Raw genomic sequence first — 21,968 nt, 5'->3', positions numbered from 1 at the left:
GGGTTCAGTTCTTGGGTTTGTAATGCTTTAAAATGTAGCGATTCTGTGGGACTTGATTTTAGATGCATCCAGAATTTGAGGGATCTTTTTTGCATATTAATAATCAATGGGAATCGGCCTAATTCTGCCCTACATGCATTATTGGGTGTTCTTCTTTGTAATTTTAGGATCATTTTACAGAATTCTGTGTGTAGGACTTCTGTTGGATGTCTGTCCCATCTAGTGTAGCTCTGATCACTGAGTGGACCCCAAACCTCACTTCCATACAGCGCAATGGGCTGAATGACACTATCAAAGATTTTACACCAGATTGGAATTGGTAAATCAATGTTTTGGAATCTTTTCTTGATGGCGTATAGAGCTCTTCGAGCTTTATCTTTGAGAGCATTCACTGCCATACTGAAACTCCCCGATGCAGTGACGATCAGACCGAGGTAAGTGTACTGCATTGTGTGTTCTAGGGCGGTGCTGCCTAGACTGAACTGGTATCTGTGTTCCTGACATCTGGGCTTTTTCTGGAAGACCATAACGTTGGTCTTCTTGAGGTTTACTGCCAGGGCCCAGTTCTGGCAGTAGTTCTCCAGCAGGTCCAGGTGCTGCTGTAGTCCCTGTGCAGTGGGTGACAGCAGCACCAGATCATCTGCATACAGCAAGAGCTTGATGTTCTTGTCTTGTAGAGTGAGTCCGGGAGCTGTAGACCGTTCCAGCTGCACCGCTAGTTCATTAATGTAAATGTTGAACAGCGTTGGACTTAGGCTACAGCCCTGCCGCACTCCTGTCTTCTGGGTGAAGAATTCTGTATGTTTGTTGCCAATCCGTATTGCACATTTGTTGTTCGAATACATTGATTTAATAATGTCGTAAGCTTTACCCCCTACACCGCTTTCTAAAAGTTTGTAATATAATCCGTCATGCCAAATAGAATCAAATGCTTTTTTGAAATCGACAAAGCATGCAAATATTTTTCCGTTTTTGGTCTGTTTTACGTGTTTATTGATTAGGGTGTGTAGGGTAATCTATCTAACTAATATCTATCTAACTAATAACTATCTAACTAATATCTATCTATCCATCTAACTAATATCTATCTAACTAATAAATATCATATATAGAAACTCCTAGCAACCTCATAGCAATACCCTAGCAACCAAACAGAGTACCCTAGCAACCGTTTGGCAAAATCTATATCTCTGCATCAGAACATCGTAAAGACTTGGGGGTTGGTTTATATTGTCAAGTAGCCTTTGGAGTATCATCATTGGTAGCTGCCGAGCCACTCCCTAGCAACCAAACAGTACCCTAGCAACCGTTTTGCAAGATCTATATCTCTGCATCAGAACATCGTACAGACATGGGGGTTGGTTTATATTGTCAAGTAGCCTTTGGAGTATCATCATTGGTAGCTGCCGAGCCACTCCCTAGCAACCAAACAGTACCCTAGCAACCATTTTGCAAAATTTATATCTCTGCATCAGAATATCGTAAAGACATGGGGGTTGGTTTATATTGTCAAGCAGCCTTTGGAGTATCATCATTGGTAGCTGCCAAGCCACTCCCTAGCAACCAAACAGTACCCTAGCAACCGTTTTGCAAGATCTATATCTCTGCATCAGAACATCGTACAGACATGGGGGTTGGTTTATATTGTCATGTAGCCTTTGGAGTATCATCATTGGTAGCTGCCAAGCCACTCCCTAGCAACCAAACAGTACCCTAGCAACCATTTTGCAAAATTTATATCTCTGCATCAAAATATCGTAAAGACATGGGGGTTGGTTTATATTGTCAAGCAGCCTTTGGAGTATCATCATTGGTAGCTGCAGAGCCACTCCCTAGCAACCAAACAGTACCCTAGCAACCGTTTTGCAAGATCTATATCTCTGCATCAGAACATCGTAAAGACATGGGGGTTGGTTTATATTGTCAAGCAGCCTTTGGAGTATCATCATTGGTAGCTGCCGAGCCACTCCCTAGCAACCAAACAGAGTACCAGCAACCGTTTTGCAAGATCTATATCTCTGCATCAAAACATCGTAGAGACACGGGGTTTGGTTTATATTGTCAAGCAGTCTTTGGAGTATTATCATTGGTAGCTGCCAAGCCACTCCCTAGCAATCAAACTGTACCCTAGCAACCGTTTTGCAAGATATATATCTCTGCATCAAAACATCGTAGAGACATGGGGTTTGGTTTATATTGTCAAGCAATCTTTGGAGTATTATCATTGGTAGCTGCCATGCCACTCCCTAGCAACCAAACAGTACCCTAGCAACCGTTTTGTAAGATCTATATCTCTGCATCAGAACATTGTAGAGACATGGCGGTTGGCTCTTTTGACTCATGCTAGCAATCTCTACTTCCAACATGCTACACATGCTAGCAGTGAATAGCTACATGCTAATATCTATTAGCTAAGTGCTAAATTAGGCTAAGAACATGCTAATAACTCTATAAAACTCCATAGTAACCATCTGTGACAACTATCTATCTATCTATCTATCTATCAAACTAAATCTATCTATCTATCTATCTAAACTACTAAACTTAAACTTTCAAACTTCAAACTTTCAAACTTCAAACTGAAAACTTTAAAAACTATTTCAAACTTTCTGGACTGGCTTTTTCAAGCCAACTTAAAGTTTGTCTTCAAACTTTTTTATCTAGTTATTCTTCTGTCTTCTTCTGAGCCAAATTTTAGACTGCATCTCCTCCTAGAGCTTTAAAGCTACAACCACCAAACTCGGCCCAGACCTTCAATCTGTTCTGACTCGAGTTGCTATATCTTTTCAGACTGATCCAACTTACGGTTTTCCTAAAAATGCTGATTAAAACTGGAAAAAACTCCCATTGACTTACATTGAAAATCTGAACATTCCATCAAACTCCAACTGTTAAAATTCAAATCAAAACAAACTGAAGCCCATTAAACTCAATGAAGCTTCCATTCAATGTACTATTACTGAGCCATTCAAACTCATTCAAACTCATAAACTAACTAACTTTTTAACTATCTAACTTACTTACTAACCATCTAACTATCTAACTAACTATATCTATCTACACACACTCACTCACACTTACTTATTCATACATTAACTACTAAAATAAACTTCAACTATTTCAAACTAAAAAGCTTCAAACTTCAAGCTTTTAAAACTAATCCAAACCTTCTGGCTAGGCTTTTTCAAGCCAACTTAAAGTTTGTCTATGAACTTTACTCATCTAGTTACATCTATTATAATTTCCTACATTTTTACATATAACCAAGTCAAAGTCACCTTTATTCATAGCACCTTTAACAATACACATTGTCTCAAAGCAGATTTACAGGAAAATAATGATCAATGATGCAAAAAGAATTAAATTCTGCTGTATAACATCTCTAAATAAGACAGTGTCATATTCAACTGAAGTCAGTTCAGTGTTGATTAAGTTTGGTTCAAAATAATCATCACTTAACAATCATATTTAAATTCATAATTACTTTAACACAATGACACTAACAAAAAGTACACTGAATAGGCTACTCTTAATATAGCCTACGATTAATTCCAGCATACAGCCCAGCCAGTCTCAAATGTTTTCACCCCAGGGATGACGCATTTTTGTAGGCAAAACCCGGAAGCGAGATAGCATTTTAGGACTTCCGGTTCCAACGCCGTAAAGTCTATGGGTTTTTGCTAAATTGCCTGAAATAAGGTCCGTGGTTAACAAAGCCTCTAAATACTTTCACGTTTTGATCTATAACATAAAACATACCAGTTATAACCCACCACTTGTGATTTTTTTTTTAAACTTTTACTGTGTCTGAAATTCGGCGGTTGCTAACAAATTGCTAAAAGGGACTACTTCCTTTGGCGGGGACTTTAGACGTCATCATTAAAAACGGGACATTTGGACAGCATTTCTCAAGAAAAAGCGGATAAGTATTCATACACAGTGCAGATCAAAAACATGCTCGCTGATTATAAATAAAGTTGTTTTTTAAATACAGTTTGAGGAAGCTTGGTGGTGACGACGTTGATCCGCGACCATGGTGTGCTGTAGTAAGTTTATAGCCTACTGTTAGCCTTTTATATCTGACGACTTCATTTAGGCTTCAAAATCTATAAATTTTGTGTTAACTTGTAAAGATTATCTTGATAGACAAAACGTGTACGTGTCATAACCCTTTGTTAAACACAGAGCTTATTTTCTGCGATTTTCCAAAAGTCTATGGGAAAAATGCATAGGCTTTCAACCGAGGGAACCCGTGCGCCGCTAACTTCCGGGTTGGCCTACAAAAACGCGTCATCCCGGTGAACTGCACACAGAACAATAAAACTACACCCCCCATATGACGTGAGAGCGGTAATGTCCCGGATATTGAGAGCGCCGGAAGAGAAGCAGGTGTCTTCCTTGGCCATCTTGTGGTTGTCCACCGTGAGCCGTTCGCTCGAAGCCTCGAAGAATCGGAGGAGAATCCCGTTGTTGGGGCGCCATCATGCCCGGGCATCTGCAAGAAGGCTTCGGCTGCGTCGTTACCAATCGGTTCGACCAGCTATTAGATGACGAATCCGACCCGTTCGAGATATTAAAGGCGGCCGAAAACAAGAAGAAAGATGCGGCCGCGTCGGGCGGCTCGAAGACGGCAGCTCAAGCCGCTAAACAGCCGAAGAAAGAGTCCCAGAAAGACAGGAAAAATACAGCGCAGGACAAGAAAGAAGACATCCAGGCCGCTGTGCCACTTAAGAAGGAGGGTATGTAGAAGGTTCAGAACTAAATATCGGATGCGTCTCAATTGTAATGAGCCTAGACAATATTTGGACATTATAGACAGGCTCCAACCCCTTAACGCTGTGGAGTCGGAAACGCGCCTGTAAAATGCTGACGTGACCCTTTCAAACGCGCCATAAATTAGTTTGGAACGAGCATGTGGTGCCTAAAATGCTGTCTAGTTAGGCAGTTAAGTAGGTTATAGGACAGGGCAACTGACGAAGTGCTAGTGTGCATATAAACATAGCAGTGAAGTCAACATGGAGCTGCTGTGTTGTCGACATTTGATGTGCACTAACACAATATTTTGAAAGCGAAAGTCCCAGAGTTACGTTCAGCATACGTTTTATTCACCTGTTTTTTCGCCTCTGACATGTCAACATCTCTATTTGATCATGATTTGATCAACTTCACATGATTTATAACTGCGTAGCTGCCTTAGCCACATGCTAATATGCTAGCCTTATGTGAATGTAATTTGATTATATTTTATTTCACAGTGTGCTGATTTTCACATGGAGAAAATGTCGGCGTGTTTTGATGTTATGCAAATCTGTATGAGAGCACTTTCACTTTTATTTCATAAGGTGTGCCGTGACAGGAAAGAAGATCTATGCAGTAACTCGTTCAAGTTGTCAAATTTAGTCTAGTATTGACCAGTCTGATGTGTCATTTTATATTGTCATATTTAAGGTAGTTACTGTTTGTATTCTTACTTGCTTAAATGACAAAATAGGTGTCATAGTGCTTTAAGATCTGAGCTAGTAACTGAAAAGCTGTATCTTCAAACATCAGTAGGATGGATTTTTTTTTTTTTTTTTTTACATACATTTATGGTCCCAGCCAACAACTTCTTTTCGCCATCACATGCAGCAGTCAGATCTAAAAGAATATTTCATAAAATAAGTTCTCATTTGCCCTGAATGAAGTATGTGTTGTTTAAATTGAATTGAATAAATTCACAGGTTCTTAGGCTTTCTTGGGCTTTTTCACCTGTGTTTAATGAATGTCTGTATATTTGTTTTAGGAATAAGGAGGGTTGGTCGGAGGCCGGAGCAGCAGGGTCAGGCCAGCTCCCAACACCAAGGAGGTCAAGGAGAGGGTCGGCCTGGCGACAGGCGGCCAGACAGACGACCTCCTCGTGAACGCCGCTTTGATAAACCAGCTGATGATAAGCCAGAGGGTGGCGAGTTCTCTGCGGACAAGTGAGTTTTGTTATAATTGAAACAATGTAACTGACCGATTTGGTCAACCCAGTCCTAATGCTGTCAATCAATTTTAATCTATGTTTTCAGTTGGTGCATGAGCAAAACTTCACTAAACATTTATTTGTAGCTTGCCTTCCATCCAGTAATTATTTTTGATATAAAACAAAGTCTAAGCTTTCAAATAGACCCTTTTCACATTTCCGTGTTTCTCAGAAGCAAAAGTTGTCATAGTTGGGTAAAATTTTAAAATTCTATAGGTGTGAATGAGAGAATACATTACATATATTTTTGTGTTTCCATTTGCTCAAATAGCAAAAGAAAAACTCCACAATAGTTTTTTCACAACTTTCAAATAGAGGAAAAAAATAAAAAGCAATTGATGACGGCAGTCAGAAGAGAGAAAGATGTCATTTTTACTGTCACTTGCTGATGTATTAGAAACCCAACGTTCAACGTTATCACATCAACATTAACTAGTTTTTTGTAATTTGATGCAAAGGTAATAAACTAAGTATAGTTTTATAAATGTACATACGTTTAAAAAAAAAAAAAAAAAATATAAAAAAATTTGCAGGATTTACAATATTGATGACCGTTAAAACGCGTCATCACAGTCTGTGAAAAGGGTCTGTTCTATTAATTTTATCATGAAATTCAAACAGTAAATGGCATTTTGAATAGAGATCGACCTATATTACCTTTTTTTTTTTTTTTTTTTTTTTTACAACGATATTATGTTTGTGCCCAATAACCAAACCTATAACAGAACCGATGTACATTATTTCTGTTTGTGTTATGACAGCACTGAACGGTTTTAACAGGTTTTTTTTTCTTTTTTTCTCCCCCCCCCCTATACTGTCATTTCACTCCCTCCTTGCATACTGCATACATAACAAAACACACTTCTACAGGGCTCCAGACTAACTTTTTTTTTTTACTAGAACCACTGTAGCCCTTTACTAAAAATTTTAGGAGCACAAGCAGAAAATCTAGGAGCACACCTTAAATCGACTTGCGGCGCAGCTATTCACATTTCCCCCATTTTGGCTGTATTACTGACAAAAGCCTTGGTAATAAATAGACTCTAGATTAACATTTGAGGGCAGCATTAACATTAATTGATTAATCATTAGAATAAAGGGGTCATGAACTGCATTGTTTTGTTTTATGTTTTCTGGGGTGCACTTATAACGATAGTATGATTTTTATATCAAAAATTGTCATAATTTAGAAATAAAAAGCATGTTTCCTACCCTGATTTTAGGTTTTAAGGGGTGTTTCTGCTGTGAGACTTTAGTGTAAATGCCCACTGTTGTTATTGGCTAACATCTTTCCATTTGAAATAGCTAAGTATTACTCTCTCAAAAACTTTTAGCACATTTTTACTATTACAGCTCTCAAGTTAACTAATCATGAAAGTGATGCATTACATTTAATCTATGGCGTTATATTTAGATAGTGGCATGAAAGGCTGCAGTGATAAAGATTGTAGCCGACATGTAGCAGGCATGTTGAGTGCACGGAAGCAGTGATCTCGTCATTGCAACTCAATTTCTGCACACTAATGAATGCTTTTATCATAACTATAAGTGCAAAAGCATTGTAACTAAGAGATTCGTTGAATAAAGTGGGAGTTTTGGTGTGTGTCCAGAATAGGGCTGTGACGGTATGGGATTTTTCTTACCGCAGTGAAGACGCAACATATCACCGCGGTTTGGCGGTTAATCGCAACCCCCCTCCCCTGACCTCCGTGGAAATATAATGACTTAAGAACGCATGCAGCTTGTAAATGAACATGGAAAAAAGCAGTCGGTCTTCTTTATTATTTAACACTCTGAGGTCTGAGGTATTGCCGGTGATACCACTGCATTTTTTTTCTTACCAGTGTGAAAGAGACTCAATACTCCATTAATGTTGCACATACAATTAAGAGTTATACACCATTTTAATCTGTGGAATATCTTCTTTCATTTGTGTGCACTCACAGTAAAAATTAAATGTTGTGCTTTTTGTAAAATAAAGAAAACTAACATGATGCATGATCTCTCGTCTCCCTCTGAACGAACTCCAATCTGATAGTTCTCAGAAAATGAACTAACTTAGTGGATACTAATGACAAAAAAAATTACACTTATGTCTAAAATGTTGAAATGTCAGGTTTTTAATCGTGCAAGTCAAATCGAAAACAAACATTCTCTGTTTATGTAATCTGTATGAAAAGAGAGCCATGTCATACAAGAACTAACATTGTAAGTATTAGCATTTTTTCCTTGCATAGAAGATCCAACAAATTCCTCATTCATTGAAGAGATAACACACAAAAAAAATGTGTTGCAATGAACGAACAAACTCATCCGTTGCATTACGCAAAATGCCTCGTAGAAAACGCTCTTAAGCGCTAAGATAAATCATTATCGGGAAACCCGGCCCTGAGATGTAGACTATATATAAAAGCTGTTTTAAAGCATTTGCTGTATGGATTAAAAAATAGGCTAGTAAATATATTCATATATCAGACAAAATTGCGTTGCAGCAAATCCTTCACATTTTAAGGTAGGCCTATTCAGAACAGAGCAACATGAAAATCAGAATATATAAGCAGCTATACGATTATAGGACAAAGTTTTACACATATGCCATTATAATTTGTTTCATTTTTTTAATTGTATCGAATTATAAAATAAAACGCAAATTTTAATCGGGCCAGTTTTAGGCCTTTCCTTATTTTTATATTTTAGACATCCATCAATTATGGTTATGAAGAAGAAAAAAAATGACTGGCCATCTCCTCATTGAATGTGCCTTTAGAGAGAAATGCACGGATTACATAATGAAAGAGTTTCTATTTTCGATTTGAATTATTTCGTTTTAAAGTAGCAATTTAAAGCTTTCTATATATATTTGTCATGCCTGTGTGAAGCGCCCCTGTTCAAGCCAGAGACTGCAGAAAAGCACAACGTTTTGTTGATATTGTGAGTGTACACTAACAAAAGTAGACCTTTACAGTTTGGAATGACGTATTACTCGTACCTTTATGAGCAAAAATGAATGCCTATTTTAAGATGTTTCCACTGTTAAAAAAAAATGCAAGAGATCTCGCTAACGCCTCCATGTCCTGCAGAGCCCGCTTCAGCTTCACTCCGTACAAACGATTGGGTATGCGTCTAAGAGCGCACATTTATTTAAACATTTAAACTAACATTGTGATATGCTTGAACTGTTTTATATCTATAGATTATATTTTAGACAAGTCCTTATGATTTGAGAAGGCTAAATTTATTAAAACATAGACTATGATCAACTCATTGTCTGCCGCTGGCCGCTTGGCCATTAGCCTACTTCAAAAAAAAAAAAAAAAAAAAAAAAAAAAACTCTTAACTAACAAATGCTCCAAACGTTTTTGTAAATTAATTTTATAAAGAAAAGGAACGAAATATAACCATTTTTACATTACATACAAAACTGAACTATTTTAATAGCTGAAACGGTAGTATATAAGCTGTTTTGGGAGAAGGGGGGAAAAAAAGACTGGATAAGGCCTATATTTGAGGCCCGTGCAGGGCGCTAATCTACTTCATCCAACACTGTTTTGTTCTGTTATTTTCATCTGTGAGCATGCTCTTGATATATGCATTTCACAATTTTGTTGAGTTTAAAACGTTTGACACATTCGTTCTGCTCTTGCTGTTCGTTCAGCAGACACCCCCCACCACCTTGCAAAAAAAACCAAAAAAACAGGAAATACTGCAGACGCTGCCGGGACGGAAGACATTGGAAGAAATTTGCAAACAATGACGAATTGTTTATACTTCATATAACACACCATATGTATTCCTGTAACTTTCACTAGCAAATAATAAAAAGAAAAAAAAATGATGCGGTTATCGTCACAGCCTTAGTCCAGAACTCATTCACTGATAAACTTGCGCTGTTTGTTTGACAGCTCCAGCTATTGCAAAGGTAGCGTTCTCTTATCGCTTTCTTTGTATAATTTAATCAGTTTAATTAGTTTATTTTCATCCTACTAAGTCAACTTCACAATGTTTTCTCTGTTTCTTCACTGGTTTGATTTACTGACACATAGACAAAGAACATCTGACTATACATAGAACATTACATATCAAATCAGGCATTAGAATTAACACACTTACTTACATGTTGTTGCATTACTGTCAAGTCCATATTGTAAAGCCTGCACCAAAATGCGATTGATTTACCAAAGAATCCACAGTTAAATTGTGAATGCAAATAAATAAAGCTCAACAGAGACATTCACATTGTTGAAAATAAAAAAAACATATTCCTAGCATTAGAATCCTTTGAAGGGTAATGTTATTTTTGTCCTGTATCGCTCTCCTCTGCAATTATGTAGGCGTTGATTTCTTCTGCAGAGGTGGCATTACACCTATAGATAAGCACATTCCAGGTTGTTTGATGGGCCTGGTGTCAATAAAAGCTTTTATTGGACTAACGCCCATTTCACACACACTCCGTCTGCAGTGTGTATGCGGGGCATTTTTTTTTTTCCCATGCCCATGTTAACGGATTAGAGCATTCACACTGCACGCGGATGCGGTCCGGCAGTGCAAGTTGTAGAACCACCATGGTAATAAATCCACTAAAACACCATGTGATGAATAGCTACATCCAAGCTTCTTTTTTTGCCTTTTTTTGTAGCTCAAGATTGCCAATTGGAGATAAACCATCACGAGGACGTGGAGGAGGAGGACGTGGGAGCAGAGGTGGTCGTGGACGAGGCATGGGACGTGGAGATGGTTTTGATTCCCGGGGCAAACGTGACTTCGATAGACACAGCGGCAATGACAAATCGTAAGTGTGCCAGCAGTAACAAATGGTTAAAGGTGTTTTGTTGCACTCTCACTGGAATGTTCTTCTGTCTTAGTCGACAGAAAGGAGAGGAGAAGCGCGGTGGGAGTGGCCCGCACAACTGGGGCAATGTGAAGGAAGAAGCCAGGTAGGATTGTAGATGAAAAATATTTGAGGCTTGTGGTTGTAGCAGCTTTTTTGGTAAGTTGACGTCATGCTTGACCAATGTGTCATACAGAAATATTGTAGATTTTCTAAAATATCTGAATCACTTATGATGTGACTCTTGTTGATTCTAATTACAGGGTTTGTAATGGAAAAACCTGGAGAAGTCAGGGAATTTTAAAATGGCAATTTCCATTTTGAGTTTTGGAAAAATAAACCCAGAAAGTTTTAGAAAAGTCATGAGAATTTTTCAAAATATTTATATAATACAATGTATGTTTAAGTGATAATATTGGTTAAAGGTGCCCTCGAATTAAAAATTGAATTTATCTTGGCATAGTTAAATAACAAGAGTTCCGCACATGGAAATGACATACAGTGAGTCTCAAACGCCATTGTTTCCTCCTCCTTATATAAATCTCATTTGTTTAAAAGACCTCTGAAGAACAGGCGAATCTCAACATAACACCGACTGTTACTTAACAGTCGGGGTGTACGCCCCCAATATTTGCATATGCCAGCCCATGTTCCCAACATTATGAAAGGCATTAGACAAGGGCAGGCAGTATTAACGTCCGGAGCAGCACAGAGCCGTCGCTATTTTCATTTTTAAACACTTGCAGTCTGTATAATTCATAAACGCAACTTCATTCTTTATAAATCTCTCCAACAGTGTAGCATTAGCCGTTAGCCACAGAGCACAGCCTCAAATTCATTCAGAATCAAATGTAAACAATATAACAGTATACAATACTCACATAATCCGCCACATACGTGCCGCATGCATGACAAACACTTTTTAAAGATCCATTTGAGGCTTATATTAGCTGTGTAAACTTTGTTTATGCACTGTTTAAGGCAAGTGCGAGCTCCGTGGGCGGAGAGCACGAGAATTAAAGGGGCAGCAGCATAAATCGGCTCATATTTAATGATGCCCCAAAATGGGCAGTTAAAAAAATGAATTTAAAAAAATCTATGGGGTATTTTGAGCTGAAACTTCACACACATTCAGGGGACACCTTAGACTTATATTACATCTTGTAATCGTTTGATGGCACCTTTAAACAAACTAAAATTCTTAATGTTCATCTGAAGAATCCATCCGACAGCGGCATTCCATCAGATTTTGTTTTAACCAATTACACGTATCTGTTGAGCTTATGAATGTGATGGCCAGTCACAACTGTGAGGCCTTCAGTTAAGTCATTGCTGAAACAAAGAGTTTTGTTCAGTGTGTGTGTTCTCTGACTGAATTCTGAATGAAACTCGTGAATTCTCCTATCATAAACAACAAAGTGCAGATTTGATGTAAGAGAATTATGTCGCACTGTGGTACACTTCTGTGATTTTAACCGCAGTGTTTGTGAGGGTGCTTAAACTTGCCCTAGACCCAAGTTATGGACAGCTTCACAATCAGACACAATCTGTGCTCCCTTTCTGTGTACAGTTTAATTCAGTTAAAATAATGTATTCATCATAAATGGTTCTTTTATCTGTGTAGCCAGAATAGTATGTAGTACAGTTTCCCCAAACACAAAAACATTTTTATGTATTGTTAAGTAACATTAATAATCATTATTACAATATCAAGAGCATTAATTGACCCTGTAATGAGTTCTTGTTAATTTTATCGTTTGAGTAACATGAAACAGTCTGTGTAAATAAACATTTATGCTATTTCAGATTCAGCTTCTGTTACACCTTCGCAGTGTAAAGATGGCTTTTGTTAATGATAAAATTTTATTGGTAATGGTCTATATCAGTTGTTCCCAAACTGGGGTATGTGTACCCCTGGGGGTACGTGAACAAAATGCTGAGTAGTTAATTCTTCCTTAAAATAATATTAAAATCGAGCATGTATTTTTAATTAAATTACCTCATCATTTGCAGTCAAAAATTACTGTATCCACCATAGACTGTAAAACAAGCAGCATGCAAATGATAGATTGCGTGGAGAGTCTGCTGCCTTAAATCGCGCTAAATTAGGCTACTGTCATTCTCGACAATGCACCTTTGTAAAAGTTGGGATTTAGCACTTACTCGCATGAAGAACAAATATAGACACAGATAATGGATTAATTTCGATTTAAGACTCAAACTTTCTCCGATACAAAAGCATACCTTGTGTGAGTTCTTGTATTTAATGATGATAACGAGCAAGAACGCATTTGTTTCCAAATATCCACATGACTGTAAATGTGGCATTATTATACAACAGTTCAAAAAATAAAACGTAAATTTTAAACACTGTACTGTCAGTATTTACTCTATTTTGTAATGAAATAATAGTTCTAACGAAAACCACAGCAGAACTACAACACACTGTGAAAATCTGTTTCGCGAACAATTCTGCGGCTTTGAACGAATCGTGAGAGTCAATGATTCATTCACAGCCACTAGCTTCGTTGAATGAATGACTCGATGACTCATTCATAAAAACAGTGACTTGCTGCCACCTACTGGCGGTTTTAGTTTAATATTTAATAGTTTTACCATCATTGCATATTTCTTTATTGGAGATTAGTTTTTATTTAAAACATTATTTATTTTATAAAGTTATTCATAAAGCTAAAAAAAATTCACTGGAAAATCAATTTAGGAGGCAAATATTGTCCCTTAATGGTAAAGGTGTGACTACAGTCGAAGTGGAAGAGAGGGGGTACGCAGAAGGATGGTAGTCCCTTCAGGGGGTACTCCAAGCTAAAAAGTTTGGGAACCACTGGTCTATATAGTATTCTGTATAGTATAATTTAAGTAATTGGTTAAATTTAAGTATTTGATGTAAAAGACAAAACAGGTAATCATAAAAATTGAACTTGTGAAGGTTAAAAAAAAAGATTGTCCTTAATTAGTTATATGCTGCTGTGATTTAAAAATTTGAACATAGATTTTTATTTTTATTTTAAATGTATACACAGATGTTTTATGGAACGTTAGGTCATGAATGTTTGCCTGAAAAGTCATGGAAATTTATTTATAGAAATTGTGTATGAACCCTGTAATTAGAAGTGTTTGGTAAGCAAAAAAAAATAAAAAATTTACCCATAATTCATCGACCTCAAATATAGCTTATAATCTGAAATGTGTTAGTAGTAGCAACTTTACATGGCGCTCGCTTTGATGTTGACCAAGAAAAATGTGAGCTATTCAAGTGTTTGTGCGGAGTGTAAAAGCTGAATAGTAGCGTGCTAACTGCATGACAGCTAACATGGAGGCACCAGTGCAATCACTTGCACTTAAAATTCTCTGCCATTTTTGGTCATACGGATAAGGGTGTTTTCACACCTATGGATCATTTGTTTTGTTCCAAAACGGGGACTAAATTTGTTAAAATGTTGCATTTTTTTTTTTTTTCTTTGTTCGTTTCGCTTTCACATGGCAACATTTTAAAGCATACCAAAATGTGTTTATGCAAGTCACATGTGAGTACAACTGTCCTTATTGGTCAGAGTTTTCTCAGCGTCATCCTTCAAAATAACGATTGAAAAGTTTGCTCTATGAGCTTATTGTGGCTTTATTTGTAACTGTTGAGACGCACACAAACACTATATGAATGTAGCCTTCATTCCCTGTTAAATTTTAAACTACATTCATATTAATGCTGTGGCAAATTCAAACGTGCGTGCGCTCTCTCTCTCTGGATCTCCCAGCGCTGTCTAGTAGGCTGTGTCAGTGTGTCGAGACCATATATGTAATAATGCAGCAGAGCGGGAATCAAGGCTTTGTCGAGACAGCATTCTATAACACAACATTTGAGATGAAGACGCGCTCTTTGGTTTTCAGTTATAGTAAATAATGTGCTCACTCACAGAATCAAACACTACTGCTTTTTATGTAACACATTTTCCATTATGAATTATGATATCGTTTGGTTCGTTGGGTCAGATTGCTTTCACATCTCAAGTGAACCGCTCCAGAGTTCGTTTAAAAGCGTACTGAGACCACCTCTTCAAGGAGGTCTCGGTACGCAAGTTTGGTCCGCTTTTGGAGTGCACCCGAGTGCGATTACTGCTTTCGCACTTGCCCAAACGAACCACACCAAAGGGGATAATGAACTCTAGTGCGATTCAACTGAACTGAATGAGGCAGGTGTGAAAGCACCCTTAGAGTAGCATATTTTGAATCTGTGAAGAGTCTACTTTTACTTGTGGACACTCAAAATAACAACATGCTGTGCTTTTGTCAAATAATGAAAGCAAACAGGGTGAGCTTTCTGCCGTCTCTCTCTGTGAATTTGAATGCACAAAAAAAAAAAAAAAAAAAAAAAACACCAAGTAAACTTGCATCGTCGACTTCATCACTGCAGCCGAAAATACAGAAAACAACTGACTAGTGTATCAATTAATTATTAAAATGTTAAAGCAATCTTCTTGTTGTTTTTCCCAGATGCATTCATAATCATTACTTCTGCCGGTGCACTGTGGCAAGCTTTGTTTGCGCTTAAACGCTGATTAGGTTGTGTAGGCATTAAAGGCTCTCTATTATGATTTATATGGTTATTAATGAATGTGCCATTAGTCGACTAATCACTTAAAATGAATGACTCCTAACCGACCAGAAAAATCTTTAGTCGAAGGCAGCCCTAGATCATTACCATAGTGTCAAATTAACTGCCAAATTTGGGGTACGTTTATGAAATTTAAGATTTATGAAAGATAGCATAAATGTTTAGTGATAATTTCAAGTGTTCCCCAGATCTAATAATAGTGTCTGATTTGACAGTGAGCTTGATCAGTCTGCAGCCCCTGAGCCTGTTCCTGAAGGGGAAGAGCAAGCCCCTGTCGACTCCGAAAACAAGTGAGTGTCAAGTGCTATTCTATTCTATGTGAAGAAATGAAAATGCTAGATGTACAAAGAGCATGCTATTTGGTTGATTGTGTGTGTAGGGAGAATGAAGTAGAGGAGGTGAAGGATGAAGGTCCTAAGGAAATGACACTGGATGAATGGAAGGCCATGCAAGACAAAGAACGGTCCAAAGTTGAATTCAACATCCGCAAGCCCAACGAAGGTAACGACAGTCAGTGGAAGAAGGGCTATGTACTGCACAAGTCAAAGAGTGAGGAAGTTGGCACGGTAGGTTAAATTTGTCAATTTTTCCAATCTTGTAAATGGCAGTCTTTTTATGGTTTCAAGACTAATCTCTGCTTTTGTGTATGCAGCGGCATGCTGGATCTGTGATTGAAGCTGGAGATGTTGATCCTGACTCATTCCACAAGGTATTTGTCCAAATTTGTTACTTTTTTTTTTAACCTTTTAGGCACTCAGATGGTCAACCTTTTAAAGTTGCTTTTCAGTTTGTGTATAGGTAACCATTTTACCTAGTACATTGCCAGAATTCAAGAATCTATGGCCATACAGTGACACACAGTGACATGCTGAATTTTTTTTAAATCCCTCTTTTGCAAGTTTAAGTTCTGCATCCGTCCACTTCCACCAAAGTTTACCCACTCTGCTCACATTGATTTTCTTCCCCAAACACTCCCGCTTAATGCAGTTTACCTACTCTGATGACAGCATGTCCATGCTTGCTCTGTCATTGTTCTAATGGGCCACCCGCATAGCTTGCTTTGAGTATTGACTTGTTTACATTTATACTACAAGTTGGATTGTGGAGTCAGTTCTGTGATCATAGTTACTTGGCTCATTATGTGAAATTGGGTAGGATTAGATTTATTTCCTGGAGCTGATCCTGTAATATTATTTCTTAAAGGCTGAAGAAGGTGGAGATCACCACTTCCGTAAGCCAGCCAATGACATCACCTCCCAGCTGGAGATAAACTTCGGAGACTTGGGTCGACCAGGACGTGGTCGTGGAGGTTCTCGTGGAGGCCGTGGTGGTCGTGGTGGTGGTAGTAGTGGTGGTGGTGGTGGCGGCGGCGGCGGCGGTGGTGGTGGTGGTAGTGGACGGCCAAGCCGAGGTGGAGGCAGATCTGAGAAGGTAAATAACAGACATTTACTCCTATTTTTGTATGCAAATTTGTAGCAAGTACTGCTTATATCAAATAAAAATCTTGTCTGCCCCTGATACTGATATCACTAATCATTATATCAGTGTTTTACTTGGATAATAATACATAAACCCATAATAATTGTAATAATCCCAACAAAGAGCTACAAGAACGTATTATTATTATTATTATTATTATTATAAAATTCAGTAATTTTTATTTGAGTATTTTTGATTGGATCTGTTTGTTGGGTGTAACGCAGTACAAGACTGGCACAGTTAAATGGAAAGTTTAAATAAAAATGCTCTGATTTTCATACTTGTTTTTATTTGCACTTTGTACTTTTTAGTGATTTAGTTTTATTTTAGTGATTACCAATTTATTACTGTCAAACCTGCGAATATTAGCTGAATTGTGAATTAAAGGGTTAGTTCAACCCAGAATGAAAATTCTGTAATTAATTACTCACCCTTATGTTGTTTCAAACCCGTAAGACTTTTGTTGTTCTTTGGAAATTAAGATCATTTTGATGACATAATGCTGTCAGATGCTGTCCTTCGCAACTGAATAGTCACGCTTCAAAAAGTTCATAAAGAGATCAGAAAAGTAATTCATTTGAAATTAAGTGGTTTAGTCCAAATTTTTTGAAGAGACTCAATTGCTTATAATGAACAGATTTAATTTAGGCTTTTACTTTCTTATAAACCTTGATCAGCAAACATAAACAAAAGCTCAACCTAACCCGAATGACGCAGAAAAACAAACTTCTGCCAGAAGCTCAAACGTGCTGCGTAACCAATGAGGTTAATTTTCGTGCGCTACTCAGCCCATTTGCGCTTCCGGAAGAGGTTTGTTCTTGTGCTTCATTCAGGTTAGGTTGAGCTTCTGCTTGATGATCAATGTTTATATGTGAGAAAAAGTTTGCGATGGCAGTCTACGGAAGGAAATCTGACAGTATTCTGTCATCAAAAAGATGATCTTTTGTGTTCTGAAGATGAACGAATGTCTTACGAGTTTGGAAGCACATGAGGGTGAGTAATTAAAGACAGAATTTTCATTTTGGGGTGAACTAACCCTTTAAGATCAAAAATATTAATTACTGGCCATAAAATTATATTTAATATAAAAACTAACCATTTAAGAATGGAATTTAGCATTTTTGCCAAAAAATATCACAAAGTCTGTGATGTCACAGCTTAAGCTATGTGCTGTCGCAAAATGCTGAATGCTTGTGTAATGCATGTGTACATGTATGTAGAAACATCCATTGTTTTATATTTTCCAGATTTCACTAATTTAGTAGGTGTTTGATTTAGGGTGCTTTCACACTGGCAGTTTAGTTCAAAAGGAGGCACGCATGAAAATTTGCCAATGTGAAAGCTGTATTGCGGTACTGAACCTGAGACTACCTGAAGGAGCTGGTCTGAGTTTGGGTGTATTCAAACTCGGGTGCGATTTACGTGAATGTGAAAGCAGCACGTACTCAGGTTCGCACTTGTTCAGGAAGAAAAGTAGCCTGTACATGCGTTTTAGCGGATGACGATGTATATTTAGTTCAGTAAAACACATGTAAGGGATGAGAATGTTGATAATTTACCTGGGATACGAGCGAGAGTGCACATGCAGTGTAATCGCGCATAGCAAGTGCAATCAGGCCGGCAAATGAATGGCAATCTGCTGTCTCCTCTAAAGATTCCATTTGCAAGCCGCAGAAAGCCACCCTTCATGTGACGCATGTACAGAAAACCAAGTGTTGTTCACTCTGCTATCCATAATAGCACCAAATTAATTAAAAAAAAGCACAATGTATTGACTGTTCTGTTTTCTATCATGTGGTGTGCACATTTGTGATGTAAGATGAACACAAATGCACCAGGGTTCGATAGAATCAAGGTGAGTGTTTAAACCAGACCAACGCTGCGGAAGGCAACAGTCACGCTTGGCCGCAGCAAATAAGCCCAGTGTGAAAGCCCCCTTACATTACACGCAAGAAAAAGAGCAATGCATGAACTCGTATTAATAAATGATTGTTTCTTCTTGTTGGCCTTCTTGCTTTTATGACTTTTGTGTAGTCCTGAAGTTTGTTGCTTTTAAATTTGACAGGGTGGAGGTGTCTCTGTTCCCAATGTGGATGACCCCGAGGCTTTTCCGGCCCTGGCTTAAACCTCAGCTCCACCACCTTACCTTCCTCCAGGCTCCCCTCTTTGACGCTTGCATGCTTATGGATCGTTCGACCATACAAAACCGGAAAATAGAAATACATGAGACTGTCATCCATACATATACTGAGAACTGACTTTTACCTGCGGAAAAACACAAAAAGGACTTCTTGTTACACTGAAGCAAATTATGGGTAGAGGTTTTGTATTTAGAGACATGATAGCAGGGATGTTCATACAGTATTTTTTTCCCTTTTTTTCCAGAGATTATGCATTCGCCATAAATATTTTTTTATTGCTGCTTGAATGTATGCATTTTCAAGATAGAAGTTGAAGTGTGTTGTGAACGCTTAAGCTTCCCTTGGGACACAGCGGTGTCTGCGTGTAATTGAGTACACTCTCTCAATGGCTCTACCAAAAGCAGAACTTTTTTTTCTTTTTTTTTTTTTTCTTTCTCTCCACCAAGTAAGAATACAAGCCTTGTAGTGATGATTTTACTATTAACATATACATGATTACTGTATATTGACTATTTTAAATGTTTTGAAAGAAAGCTCCAAGGTCAAGCTACCCTCCTGTTATTTGGATTTTTTTTTTCTTTTTTTTTTTCTTGACCGGTAGCAAGAAGCAAATGCGTCGTCTTGATCTTGCTTTGGTGTTTTGTCGTCCTCTGCTGGACCTGTGATATTAGTATGCATAGTTGTCTTTGTTCCTCAGAGATTTCTTCCTCATCTTGTTAAATCACCCAGGGCTCAATGTAGATCCAGGCTGGTCCTTAAATCATACAAGTTCATCCATTTAGGACCACTTTCAGAACTAATACATAAGTGATTTGTTGTGCGTGTGTATGAAAGATAACCTGTTTTAAAAATTCATCTGCCATAATTTTATTTTCCTGAGCTTGGATGGTAAGTTTCAGCAAGTCATGTTCTTAACATGAAGTTTTATTGACTTTTTAGTGAGTTTTCTTTAGCTAAGGTTGTTGACATGACATATCTTGCACTTAGATTTATGGTGATGTTTGAAATATAGCTACTAAGCACGTGGTCTATTTGCATCAGTACCATTTGTTTTATTTTTATTCCTTCTGTGATCTTTGCTGTGTTTTTATTTTTAATTATTACTATGATGGCACTACTGCTTGCATTTTCTGAAAAATTGTCTAATTCAGGGTGGGACAACAGTGTGCTGCAAAAGAAAAGTTGGAACCAGCTTCTTATGTATGTGAAATAGCAAGACCTCAAAGTGTGATGGCCGATGTACTCTGTATTCATAGGAGGGACAATAAAATGGAAGACGACACTATATTTGAGTCCAGGCTTCCAGTTTGTCAATACGTTTGTCTCTCCTTCACCCCTCCTGTTACCTAATTGTTTCTATTACAAGAATGTCTGCAAATATCTGCAGGATCAATTGCTTCTGTAATTTATCAATATCAATGCATGCAGTAGAATTAGTAGAAAACATACCAAAATGCATTCAAGACAGGATTTGAGAACTACCTGTGCCATATTCTGAATAACAACCCTTTAAAAAAAAATAATAATAAATAAATACATTTGTAGAATGACTTGAAGTATGGGTTTCCTTAGCAGCATTATATAAGAGTTTTTCAGCAGTTTTGGATCCGGAAATATTTTTCCCATTCATTTTTCCAGTGTTTAGCTTTGAACTCGGCATTAAATCAACAATACAAATGTTTATATATAGTTTGTGGAATTTAACGTTTTTTAGATGTTGTTTGATGATGGAGAGAACAATTAGTTTTAAAATAGTGTAAGCAGCATATGTGTTTTATATCATTGCTTATGCAGAGTAACGTGGCTTTATCAGTTAAACAAAGCAAGAGTAGGATTGGGACTGGCTGCGAGGTGTTGCTGTCAGGCAGAGGCAGCTTAGTTTTCCCCATCCTAAGCAATAAGTGTGTCAAATACCCATCTGAGGGTATAGCAGATGGCAAGCTAGTGGAGATGTGCTGCAAATTCAGGGCCCCAGAGAAGCAAAGGTGTTTGAGGAGGTCAATAAACAGTTGGGGATCAAGAGGGCCTGCCCTAAACCCTTGCACCCCCCATAGCAATGGACTGGTGAACCGCTTTAACTGCACTTTAATCACCCAGCTTTCTATCTTGGCCAAGCTGCACCAGCATGGTTGGGATGGTCACCTGTCGATTTAGTGTTTTGGGTGCTACTAGAAGCCTTCTTGCTCCTGAAGTTTTATATATATATATATAATTTATTTATTTGACAGGGTGGTGTTGTTTCTGTTCCCAATTTGGATGACCTATGGCTTAAACCTCCGCTCCACCCCCTAACCTTCCTTCAGGACGCTTGCATGTTTATGGATCATTTGACCATAGAAACTGGAATAGAGAAAAACATGAGACCAATCCAGTGGTTCTCAACCTGCAGCCTGTCACGAATGCAAATGCTTCCCACACTTAAAAGAAATTCTGAATGTATTTTTAGTCAAATGCCTGTATATAAGATTAGCATTGACTGAGTTCAGAGGCTGTCATATGTGACTCAACTTACTTTGAGTAAAAATGTGTTTTTCATATTGAAAATACACAACAAATTAATCAAAATGGATTTATAGCATTTTGGAACCAAACTCTTTATTTGCTTAAGGCGTTGTGGCATATATAACATTCTGTCATTGTTTGGTGACTGGATGTAAATTCTCAGCATTGTAACAGAGTTAAATACTTAAAGTTTGTATACATTTTGTGAATGTTCATTGAGCGTTATTATCTGATTACTGTAATCCTAATGTCAGTAAGTTAGTTTTTATGTGGTGGAACACATCGTTCTCATTTTCTGTTACATAATGTATGTCAGGGGATTGTGTAATGAGTTCATTGAACAAGACAGTTTCACTTTGATATGAAGTCACACTGTGAAACAAA

General features: G+C 37.7%; 1 protein-coding gene across 1 annotated transcript; it reads left to right on the top strand.

The window, feature by feature from the left end:
• The first annotated feature begins 4,348 nt into the window (after positions 1-4,348).
• Positions 4,349-20,606, top strand: serbp1b (SERPINE1 mRNA binding protein 1b). The gene is made up of 9 exons (XM_067362042.1): positions 4,349-4,739; positions 5,783-5,960; positions 10,641-10,793; positions 10,867-10,938; positions 15,678-15,752; positions 15,842-16,028; positions 16,115-16,171; positions 16,666-16,893; positions 19,007-20,606. Exons 1-9 carry the CDS (start codon positions 4,484-4,486, stop codon positions 19,064-19,066), a joined length of 1,266 nt encoding a protein of 421 aa, XP_067218143.1. The 5' UTR covers positions 4,349-4,483; the 3' UTR covers positions 19,067-20,606.
• The last annotated feature ends 1,362 nt before the right edge of the window (positions 20,607-21,968 follow it).

This window comes from Chanodichthys erythropterus, chromosome 16, assembly GCF_024489055.1.
Source record: "Chanodichthys erythropterus isolate Z2021 chromosome 16, ASM2448905v1, whole genome shotgun sequence".
Classification (NCBI taxonomy): domain Eukaryota; kingdom Metazoa; phylum Chordata; class Actinopteri; order Cypriniformes; family Xenocyprididae; genus Chanodichthys; species Chanodichthys erythropterus.
Note: the sequence above shows the minus strand (reverse complement) of the source record. Positions and strands in the feature narration are given on the sequence as shown.